At 39.5% G+C, this 12,500-nt stretch overlaps 1 protein-coding gene across 2 annotated transcripts in view; it reads left to right on the top strand.

Moving 5' to 3' along the window:
• anos1 (anosmin 1) overlaps window positions 1-12,500 on the top strand; it is a 75,185-nt gene that overhangs the window by 10,652 nt on the left and 52,033 nt on the right. The window contains exon 2 of one of the 2 annotated variants that reach the window (XM_079619925.1): window positions 2,829-2,876. The exons of the other annotated variant lie outside the window; for it this stretch is intronic. Coding sequence (XP_079476051.1) covers window positions 2,829-2,876 — 48 coding nt within the window. The remainder of the gene's footprint in view (window positions 1-2,828; window positions 2,877-12,500) is intronic. 2 annotated transcript variants of the gene reach the window in all.

Genomic DNA, 12,500 nt, shown 5'->3' with positions numbered 1-12,500 from the left:
ATCTCTCAAACGTGCCCATCTTTAAGCACTCTCGTTGTCTGTGTGACAGATTGATTTCGCACGATGTTTTGCACGGATAAAAGTGCCAGCTAAACGCATACATGATGTAAACGTACAGTTGATCTTTAAAGACAGTGTGATGCCTCGGTCCGGTGGATGAGTGTGTGTGAAGGATTACAGAGGATCTGGCAGTGTGAGTCCACCAGCGATGCTGTACAAAACTGATTGTAAATCTGTGAGCTTTGAAAAGCAAAGGCTTAAACTGTCCAGGAATATCCTAACAGTTCTGACCTATAATTATCTGTCTGAGGTCAGAGACACACGAGCTGGGTCAACAGCTGGGTCAACATCTCGCCGAGCGTCCGAGGATTAAACCAAAGCTCTGAATGTCCTGTGAATGATGTATGGCGGTGGAGCTGGGATTCATTTAAAGGAGTAGCTCACTTCACAATTAAAATTTCCTGATAATTTACTCACTATCATCCAAGATATTCATGTCTTTCTATCTTCAGTCGAAAATAAATTAAGAAAACATTCTCCATATAGTGACTATAGGTCCAGATGTGAGTTTCAGCTTCAAAGTCTCTCACGATCCAGCCGAGGAATAAGAGGAATCCGCCGTTATAATAGCGATCCGCCGTTATAATAGCAATCCTCCGTTATAATAGCAATCCTCCGTTATAATAGCAATCCGCCGTTATAATAGCGATCCGCCGTTATAATAGCGATCTGCCGTTATAATAGCGATCCGCCGTTATAATAGCGATCTGCCGTTATAATAGCGATCCGCCGTTATAATAGCGATCTGCCGTTATAATAGCGATCCGCCGTTATAATAGCGATCCGCCGTTATAATAGCAATCCGCCGTTATAATAGCGATCCGCCGTTATAATAGCAATCCGCCGTTATAATAGCAATCCGCCGTTATAATAGCAATCCGCCGTTATAATAGCAATCCGCCGTTATAATAGCGATCCGCCGTTATAATAGCAATCCGCCGTTATAATAGCAATCCGCCGTTATAATAGCAATCCGCCGTTATAATAGCGATCCGCCGTTATAATAGCAATCCGCCGTTATAATAGCAATCCGCCGTTATAATAGCGATCCGCCGTTATAATAGCGATCCGCCGTTATAATAGCGATCCGCCGTTATAATAGCGATCCGCCGTTATAATAGCAATCCGCCGTTATAATAGCGATCCGCCGTTATAATAGCGATCCGCCGTTATAATAGCGATCCGCCGTTATAATAGCAATCCGCCGTTATAATAGCGATCCGCCGTTATAATAGCGATCCGCCGTTATAATAGCAATCCGCCGTTATAATAGCGATCCGCCGTTATAATAGTGATCCTCCGTTATAATAGCAATCCTCCGTTATAATAGCAATCCTCCGTTATAATAGCGATCCGCCGTTATAATAGCGATCCGCCGTTATAATAGCGATCCGCCGTTATAATAGCAATCCACCGTGGAACAAGCGCGCCGGCTCTTAAAGGGAATGTGAGAGGACGCTCTGATTGGTTTATTTCACGTTACGCCCAAACCACAGCTATGAGTAATGAAGCGACTTCAGACCAACACATTTTAGATTTGCGTCGGGCGCAAGAGTCGTTTATCCCGCCGGTATAATAGCAACAGCGCCGGGATCCGCCCACAGAGTTACTTGCGTTTCGCGTTTGATACTTGCGTTTCAGAACGTTACAATAGGGCCCCTAGTGTTTATAAAGCGGACATGCAAAGACTAAGACAAACGCCATTTACAAAAAAGATTTTTGAAGTTGGAGGAAAAAATGCGATATAAAGTTCTGACCCGGAACACGCGTGACCTTTCAACCTGATGACGTAATGTGTGTCGCATCACAGCGAGTGCAAGACCAGCATTTGTGGTTTAAAAGTTTATAAATGTGTATTTCTATATAAAATGGCCGCTGGTGTGTCTAGATGAGACTCTTATTCCTCGGCTGGATCGTGAGAGACTGAAGCTGAAACTCACATCTGGACCTTCGACCCGCTGGACCATTGAAGACACTATATGGAGAACATCTGGAGTGTGTTCCTCACAAACCTGCATTTCTGTTCCACTGAAGAAAGAAAGACGTGAACATCTTGGATGATGTGCGGGAGAGTAAATTATTCACGACACAACACGATCTCGATCGCTTTACTGCTTTTATATTGGACTTATTGACAAGTTGCAATTCGGGTTTAAAGCCTCTAGTTTATGAGGTGAAGTTAATAATGTTTGATTTACAGTCTTCATAAAGGTGATGCAATTAACATATCTGTGCTAGATCCAGTCGAGTTGCTAAAACGGTTCAGGCTGCGCTGGTTTAATGACTCTGATTGAAGACACACGTTAACGCTCCATTACAATCTTGATGATCCACATGTTGTGCGTTTGCTTCCAGGATCCACTGTCTCCGTTCCACTCTTTGAAGCGAGTTGACCATTATCCTTGACATCGAGTGCACAACACCCCACGGTACTGGATGGCAAATTAAGGCCTTTAATGATAAGTTGTTTCCCAAGGTTTTCGCAGGGAATTTCCACTGGATTACATTGTTCCAGAATCCTTTGAACTTGACATTGAACTTAAGCAGACTTTCGTTTGCAGAGCCGTAAAGTTCAGATGCTTTTGGAAACGTGAACAAAGGCTTCATTTGAAACTGGAATATTTTTAGTCAAGCATCTTTTTTTGGAGTGATGTTGCAAATGAATCTTTGAATCGATTCGCTGAAACGAACAGTTCGAACTGATTCGCTAATGTTTCGTATCTGATGTGATATGCAGTGTTTTTATTACGTCTCTCTTCTCGTTTCAGAGCAACGGATCATTGGTGTGGTGTCAGAATCACAAGCAGTGCTCAAAGGTAAAACTGTGAATCATGCAATCTATGGATTATGAAAGAACGAAAAAATGCCATATTTTAGGACCATTTAAGGGGATCTTTTATGCAAAATTCACTTTTACATGGTGTTTGAACATGAGTGTTGGCAGTGTGTACACAACCACCCTATAATGATAAAGCCCCACACAATCTTCTTGTTTAATCCCCATAAATCATAAGCAGTGTTTAAGAATAAGCCGTTTGCGGATTCTATGCAATATGCTTAGGCCCCGCCCACGACTGCTGGCAGATTACCATAGCTCCGCCCCTCAGTGAGCTGTACAGTCCATCATGTTTTATCTCCTTTTTAGAGCATTTAACAGCAACATTCAAGTATAAGAAATATAATATTTTTAAAGGTACTAAAGTTATTCAGTCAAGAGCAGTGATTTTCTGCTTTCTTTTGTTGTTTGATTCATATTAACAGCATATTGTATATTACACTGCTTTCACTTTAATACACAGATCTAATGTACACATGCGATTTCTTTCCCTGCTGTTTACGTTCACAGACATATCCGACTGTGTTTATGTGAACTTTGTGTGTTTTTGATGTATCATTGATGTTTAAGCGCAATAAGATGTGAAAGAGAACATAGTTTAATTCCGTGTGCGCTAGTGTTAATTTCGTCAGACGAGACGAGACGAAATATGTTCGTCAATGACTTTTTTTTCCATGACTAAGACGAGACGATGACGAGACTGCACTACTGTTCAAAAACGCTGACTAAGAATAAATTAACATGCATTATTGTTGACGAAAAAAGACGAGACGAAAATGTTTTGCATAAAATAAAAAATAAGATAAAATCTCTCTTCATTTTCGTCTACAATCGTCTCTGCTTTTTCATCAGCTGTTACGCCTTTAAAATATTCCGAATGAGTTCGCGCTGTTGCAAAAAAATAGCCTCCTGGAAGTTCCGGGAGTCTCCCGCATATTTATAGCGGCTCACCACGAATTAGTTAAAATCTCCGGAATCTAGAGCGAGCGCGCCCGCGAGACAGAGACTGTGCTCCAAACCGTGTAGCGCGTGCACGGCGGAGAGAGAGCAGACCGCGCGCGTGTGCCTCATGAAGTATCATCATGAAAAAAACTCAGCACCGGGGAGCACCCCCAACCTGACACGTCTTCCCGCGCCTTTGTAACTTCAGTCGTCTGTTGGGCCCCAGCTTTTGAATTGTGTTGGTTAAAATAAAATACTCTTCAGAACAGGTTCCTCATTTGTAAATGTGTCTCCTCAGAAATTGAAAACCAGACATGTTTAACAGTTGCATTCAACAAAAATCATTCAACAAGTGTATTTTGTCAGGTTCTGACATTTAACTAATATTTGAGATATGTGAAACACTTTTATACTGAAATGTTAATCAGAAATAATCTCAGTAATAATGTGTTATAAAAAAAAAGACTATTTTTTTTACTAAAACTTGACAAAAATGAAAACACTTTTAGTCGACTAAAACTTGACTAAGATACCTTAAGTTCTCTTTTGACTAAAACTAGACTAAAATGATGAGACTTTTAGTCGACTAAAACTAGACTAACAAAAAAAGATATGTGAATGACTAAATATGACTAAGACTAACAAGGACATTTGGCACAAGACTAAGACTAAGACTAAATTAAAAATATGTGACAAAATTAACACTAGTGTGCGCTCAGAAAACCATATATCAGAAGTTTCGACTGCTATGGCTTTAAAATGCATGCAGATAATAAACTTTCATGATAATGAAGAACTGCAATCTCACGTGAGCGTTACTGAGATGATAATCAAAACCAGGTTTTAGTGTTTGAGTATCTGATGTATGAGCTGTACAGGCTCCGCCTCCTTCCTGCTCATTTGCATTTAAAGATACATGCACGAAAACTGCATGTTTTTTCTTCCACTCATAAATTATGGTAAAATAAATTATCTTGAGCTGTACTTCACAGACACAATCTGGGGACACCTGAGACTTATGTTACATCTTGTAATCGGTCCCCTTTAAGTTTTTTTGCAAGAACTTTATGCATACTTTTCACTCTTCATTTTTGTAATGCAATGAAAAGTCATTCTCATTACTGCAATGCAATAAAATAGTGATGTTTAAATTGTCATAAATTGTAAAAGTTTAAAAAGTAAAGTATTTATACATCTTGTTACAGCAATGCAAGAAAAAACAGTTTATTTAAGTCAGTAGATTTTACAAGTTTAAAAAGTAAGATTAAAGAATGTGTAATTATTTGTTGTACTGCCTGTATTTGAGCAGTAAAAACACTGTATTGCAGTGACAAGAATCTATTGAGAATCATTTTAATTTCAAAAGTATATTGTGATTTTGAGGTGAAAAGGATTCCGGTTAAATTCAATGCCTCGCATGTTCTTAATATTACATGTATTGACTTGAAGTCAGATGCAGTAGTGACCGTGTTTATATCCAGTGTGTGTATGTGATGCATACTCTACATTTACTATGGTAACAGTGATATTGAGTCTCTGTAGGGAGCTGAAGGTGTAGACGAGTGCTGTGTGGAATCATCATGCATGACGCTCGTTCACACAACAGTGGTTACAGAGAGAAAGAGAGTGGCCGGATTTTACACTTGCTTGCTTGATCCAAATCCCACTCTAAAAAATGCTGGGTTGTTTTAACCCAATTTTGGGTCAAACATGGACAAACCCAAACGTTGGATAAAAATGCAATTTAAAAATGTAACCCAACGGCTGGGTTTGTCCATATTTGACCCAAACTCGGGTTAAAACAACCCAGCATTTTTTATGTATGTGTATGTGTGCATGATGTGTTGCAACTTCATTTAGAGTCGCTCATGCATTTTACATAAGGAGCATATTTTAAATAACAAGGAACAAAAGAATTATGTTTTCACAAATGTTCATTATTATTTTATAACTCACTTAAATGTTGGGTTAAAATAACCCAACAAGTAACCCAACTATGGGGTGGTACAGCACCTTGCCAACTGTTGGTTATTTTAACCCAATGCATTGGTTTAAAAGTAATGCAACAGTTAAGTTAACTTTATTTTGATTCATGACATTATTTTAAGAAATAAAATACGTTTAGTTTTCAAATACAGATTGTTTATTCGTATAATATAATAAATGTGTCTCAACAAATATATTTTAAAATTACAAACTAAATATTGGGGAGTCTAGAACTTAACGTAAATATCTAAATAAAATTTAAATAAAAATAAAATCAATCAATCAATCAAATGATTGTGTACATAAATTAAAAATACACAAGTAACATACGTATTTAACCCAACAGCCGGGTTATTACTAGAAATTACCCAACGATTTTAAAAATTACCCAACATTTTTTTTAAATAACCCAACATAGTGCCCTACAATTGGGTTAAAAAAATTTACCCATCCTTTTTTTTTCTTTTCTTTTTTACTGTGAATGCATGAACTAATGTTTACAAAACGAGACCTTATTGTAAAGTGTTACCAAAGTTTATTGTGGTGAGAGAGAAAGAAAAGCGTGACGAGTGAAGGTCGGCCAAGAAGAACACACATTAACAAGGCAAAACACAAATGAGTTCTGCTTGACGAGAGGTAATGAGGATGTCCGAGGGCTTCAAAGAGGAGATACACACGGCGCTTGAAAAGCAAAGCCGCTTTGTTTTTGCGCTAGAATGCAACAAAAGTCCTGGTCTTTTCCTTTCCATGGCGCTGGCCAGTGCTGGGTCTTGGCAGAACCACTGTCCCCAGTCATTCATCAAGAGCTGCTGTGCTAAAGAAGGATTTGGCTGTTTGCGTGTCTGAGCGCTGGGCGTTCCCATTACAACTGGCCTCTTCATCTCCGAGACTCTCGAGGAGATCATGCCATGCCTTGACGGAGTGTGTTTCTGTTGCTAGCTATCTGTCAGGCATACTTCAGAATCATGTTTTTTATACTGGTAATTAGTAATGCATATGTTCTCTGGGTGGGACTGGGTTCAGTCTGGTCTGATGTTAGTCAAACACACATGCGTCAGACGGACGGCTCGGCCTGTTGCATCATGTTTCGCTGTTTCGTGTCTTGAGATGTTGTTGTCGGGTTAATAGTTTGACTTTTTTATTTTAAAACGGGTTCTGTGCCATTGTAGTCGATCATTTAGCGGATTTTAACTGCAGGGTTGTGCGTCATTCAGGATTTAAAATAAGAATGTCGTTAAAATTGCAATTCAGTTCCTGGATTTAGATTGATGTGGAGAACCGGATGCAGAACGGCTGCAGTTCTGGGGAATTAAACTGCATTTGAAATTCAATTAAATTCATATAACTGTAATTTTTAGCTTGAAAAACAACAGAAACGAAGTTTGAAAGATTTGAAAAAGTTAAAGTCGATAATTTAAGTTTTATGGACGGACAGATGGATGGATAGAAAGAATGATTGATGGATGGATGGATAGAAAGAATGATTGATGGATGGATGGAAAGAACGATGGATGGATGGATGGATGGATGGATGGATGGATGGATGGATGGATGGATGGAAAGAACGATTGATGGATGGATGGATAGAACGATTGATGGATGGATGGATAGAAAGAATGAGTGATGGATGGATGGATGGATGGAAAGAACAATTGATGGATGGATGGATGGAAATAACGATTGATGGATGGATGGATGGATAGAAAGAACGATAGATGGATGGATGGATGGAAAGAACGATTGATGGATGGATGGAAAGAACGATTGATGGATGGATGGATAGAACAATTGATGGATGGATGGATAGAAATAACGATTGATGGATGGATGGATGGATGGATGGATGGATGGATGGATAGGAAGAACGGTTGATGGATGGATGGATAGAAAGAACAATGGATGGATGGATGGATGGATAGAAAGAATGATGGATGGATAGAAAGAACAATTGATGGATGGATGGATGGAAAGAACGATTGATGGATGGATAGAAAGAACGGTTGATGGATGGTTGGATGGATGGATGGATGGAAAGAACGATTGATGGATGGATAGAAAGAATGATGGATGGTTGGTTGGATAGATAGATAGATAGAAAGAATGATGGATGGATGGATGGATGGATGGATGGATGGATAGGAAGAACGGTTGATGGATGGATGGATAGAAAGAACAATGGATGGATGGATGGATGGATAGAAAGAAGGATGGATGGATGGATAGAAAGAATGATGGATGGATAGAAAGAACAATTGATGGATGGATGGATGGAAAGAACGATTGATGGATGGATAGAAAGAATGATGGATAGATGGTTGGATGGATGGATGGATAGAAAGAACGATTGATGGATGGATAGAAAGAACGGTTGATGGATGGATGGATGGATGGATGGAAAGAACGATTGATGGATGGATAGAAAGAATGATGGATGGTTGGTTGGATGGATAGATAGATAGAAAGAATGATGGATGGACAGAGATGGATGGATGGATGGATGGATGGATGGATGGATAAATAGAAAGAACGATGGGTGGATGGATGGATGGATAGATAGAAAGAACGATTGATGGATGGATAGAAAGATTGATGGATGGTTGGTTGGATGGATAGATAGAAAGAATGATGGATGGACAGATAGATGGATGGATGGATGGATGGATGGATGGATGGATGGATGGATGGATGGATGGATGGATGAATGAGTGAATGAATGGACGGATGGATGGATGGATGGATAGAAAGAACGATTGATGGATGAATGGATGGATGGATGGATAGAAAGAACGATTGATGGATGGATAGAAAGAATGATGGATGGATGGATGGATGGATGGATGGATGGATAGAAAGAACGATTGATGGATGGATGGATAGAAAGAACGATTGATGGATGGATAGAAAGAATGATGAATGGATGGATGGATGGATGGATGGATGGACGGACGGATGGATGGATAGAAAGAACGATTGATGGATGGATAGAAAGAACGATAGATGTACGGATGGATGGATGGATGGATGTATGGATGGATGGATAGAAAGAACGATGGATGGATGGATGGATAGAATGAATAATTGATGGATGCATAGAAAGAACGATTGATGTATGGATAGAAAGAACGATGGATGGATGGATGGATGGATGGACAGATGGATGATAGATAGATAGATAGATAGATAGGTAGATAGATAGACTGATCTGCATTGTTGTTAACTGTGAATGATTTACATAAAAGGTTAGGTTGTGAAGGTGGCGTTCCTGAACTGTAAGCGCAGCGTGTGTGTGTGTGTGTGTGTGTGTGTGTGAGAGTGTGTGAGTGTGTGAGTGTTTCTCTGTTAGCGGTTGTTGGCTCAGGATTGTAGAGTTTGTTTGCTCATCTCCTCTTAATGAAGTGATCCGTGTGTAAAGTCCTCACAACACAAAACAAGACCCACACTGGGCCGTTCATACAGTGTGTGTGTGTGTGTGTGTGTGTGTGTGTGTGTGTGTGTGTGTGTGTGTGTGTGTGTGTGTGTGTGTGTGTGTGTGTGTGTGTGTGTGTGTGTGTGTGTGTGTGTGTGTGTGTGTGTGTGTGTGTGTGTGTGAATCGCTCTGTTTTCAACCCGTTTAGCCTTTCCACTGAGTCACTGCAGACTCAAACAGAAGCGAGGACAGTGATGTCTCTGAATGCCGGTTCTGCGGCTCGCTGTGGTGTCACTCCTCAACAAAAGTGAAGCAAAGGTGGGTTAATTATGTAAACAAAGAGAAAGTGACCTCTCAGATCCGCCAGCGCGGGCGCTCTTCATCGGACGGGGACGAGTCTTGGCCGAATCCTGCGACGTGTCCGTCTCCTAAAGCGCCCCGTTGTTATGGTAATTAACCCCGTTAGCCTGCGCTGGTGAGTATTAGCGCTTCATTAGCATGCCTTCACCATCACCCTCCATTCACACCCGCGGGCCTTTTGTGCGTCCTTTCTTTATCTTTCGTGTGACCACTTCGGCCTTCACACGCCAAGAAAGTTTGACAACTTCTGGATGCTTGTTCAAGCGAAAGTGGGAGGAAACGAGGAGCTGAAAGCAGTCGAGTCGCTCGGAAAGGTCAGATTCCAAGATCCCACAAAACTTGAAGTGATTTGCTTTGCAAATAAGCGGCCGTGCCAAACTCACTCCTAAAAACTGACTTCAAGAACAAAATATTATTTGACTGGAGAACGATTACTCTCAATTAAACACATCCAAAATAAAAGTTTGTGTTTACATAATATATGTGTGTACTGTGTATAATTATTATGTATAAATACACACACAAGCATGTATATATTAAATATAAATGTGTTATTTATATATAAAATATTTATATATAATCTAAATTATGTATAAATATATATATATACAGTATATGCATGCAAGCATTTCTTAAATATATACATGCATGTGTGTGTAGGGGAAAGTGGGGTGAGTTGTGCCAGTTTTTACTCAAAGTGACTTTAAAGTGAGGCCATGACTGTAATGCCTTCAACTTAAGGATGTACATATATTTCAGGATGTGGTGCATCCCTGAGAACAATAACTTTGGATCTGAAATAAATTGTTTCAGAAATATAGCTTTTGGGAAAAAAGTGGTCTCGTGGCACAACTTGCCCCTGGTGCGGGGTAAGTTGTGCCTTTGGGGGAATATGTTGGGGTAAATTGTGCCAGTGATTTCTGAAGTAAAACAGAACATTTTAATGTTATGAACTGTAATGCTATATAAAAGCAAGACAAATTCAATACAAAATGACTAATTTAAGGTTTATTTAGATATTGTCACCCTATTAAACTGTTAGAATACCACAGCATGTGTTTTTCCAATATGGTAAATTTTGTATTGAACATAACTCTGGATCACAGTGTCACAGAGACAAGAGGGCGGGCTCATTTTACTCAGACGACCAATCAGTCTCTCAGGATCATTGTGAAGCTATCAAGCCACGCCCTAGCAACCATTTAGAGCACCATAGCAACACAATTTATGATATTTGTGAATCATTTCAGGCAAAAAGGCTTTGGCAATAGATGCCTTTTGACATAGAATGCTGTCTGTCAATTATGTAACATAAGAATAAAGTGACTAGGCTAATTTCTAAACATCCTGTGATTTAGGCCACTTAAAAACTTAATAAAACTTCTCTTTAATAACATAGTGCAAACTCAAAACTGAAATCAGTGTTAGCTAAATTAAACAAATGGCAGGCAGGCCTAAGTCAAACACTGATGATGAGGCATACCCATCTCCTCACTTCTCCAGATTATCCCCTGTGAGTATGGAGGTATAGGTGGTCTGGATCTGGCACAACTCAACCCAGGCCCTTTGGCACAAATCACCCCAGACCAAGTTTGAAAAACTAGCATGATCCAGCAGTTAAGAGCTAACTTTATGCTAACTGTATATACTCATTGTATAGCCTGCTAAAGCACTAAAACATATGTGAAATGTTTTCAAACGTGTCTATACTTGTTCAGACACTACAATCAAAAAACCTTAATCATAGAAATTTTACTTTGAAAGGAAAAAAACTGTTTTTTGAGCTAAAATGTGTTTACACTCATGCCATGTGTCTCTCTTCTTTGGAGGATGAGTAAAATTGGTTGCATTTCAAAATTATGTGGTCACATGACCAATTTCTCCTATGGTTTTCCAGAAACAAGGGGTGGAACTACTTCCCCCCTGGCACAAATCACCCCACTCTCCCCTATATATTTATATATATTAAATTATTGTATTATTACATATATAACACACAATTAGTGTCCCAAATCATAGTATGTTGAAATGAGTATTTCAAAGAAACCCGTAATGAATGTTGTGGATTTGAACAGTGACAAGATCACTGTTAAAAACTGTTAAAGATGCAATTAAACAAAGTATTTTGTCCCAAAGCTTGCATACTATTCTGCTACACACTCTAAAGTATGTACGTTTTCTTCACAAAAACATTACATATACTTTTTAGGGCGTAGTATTAGTATGCGGATTGGGACGTTGCAATGAGCTCTTGGTTTGAATCAGTCTAATGACTCACTGAATCAGTCTAATGACTCACTCACTGAATCAGTCTAATGACTCACTCACTGAATCAGTCTAATGACTCACTCACTGAATCAGTCTAATGACTCACTGAATCAGTCTAATTACTCACTGAATCAGTCTAATGACTCACTGAATCAGTCTAATGACTCACTGAATCAGTCTAATGACTCACTGAATCAGTCTAATGACTCACTCACTGAATCAGTCTAATGACTCACTCACTGAATCAGTCTAATGACTCACTCACTGAATCAGTCTAATGACTCACTGAATCAGTCTAATGACTCACTGAATCAGTCTAATGACTCACTAGCCGTTTCTCAATGTCAAGGAAGGATCCTCGGAAGCCGGAATTTCGAGGATGCTACGTCATCGACATCCGTCGAAGGACTGTTCCAATGTCGAGGATCCTCAGAATTTCAACCAAGGGCAGAGTCCTTCGTTCGGAAAATATCCCATATACAGGAAAGTGTGCATATGTGTAGACTTCGCGCTCTTCGCGCTATCAAATCGCCCACAATCCTATGCGCGCAGCTTTGCTATCTTGTTTTAAAAAAAAATACAAAATGTCGGATGTTAGCGGAGTCGGAGCAATATGCTTTTAAATGCAAGTAGGCTATATTT

Source organism: Phoxinus phoxinus (assembly GCF_949152265.1).
Source record: "Phoxinus phoxinus genome assembly, chromosome: 7".
NCBI lineage: Eukaryota > Metazoa > Chordata > Actinopteri > Cypriniformes > Leuciscidae > Phoxinus > Phoxinus phoxinus.
This window is presented reverse-complemented; position numbering and strand designations above follow the sequence as displayed.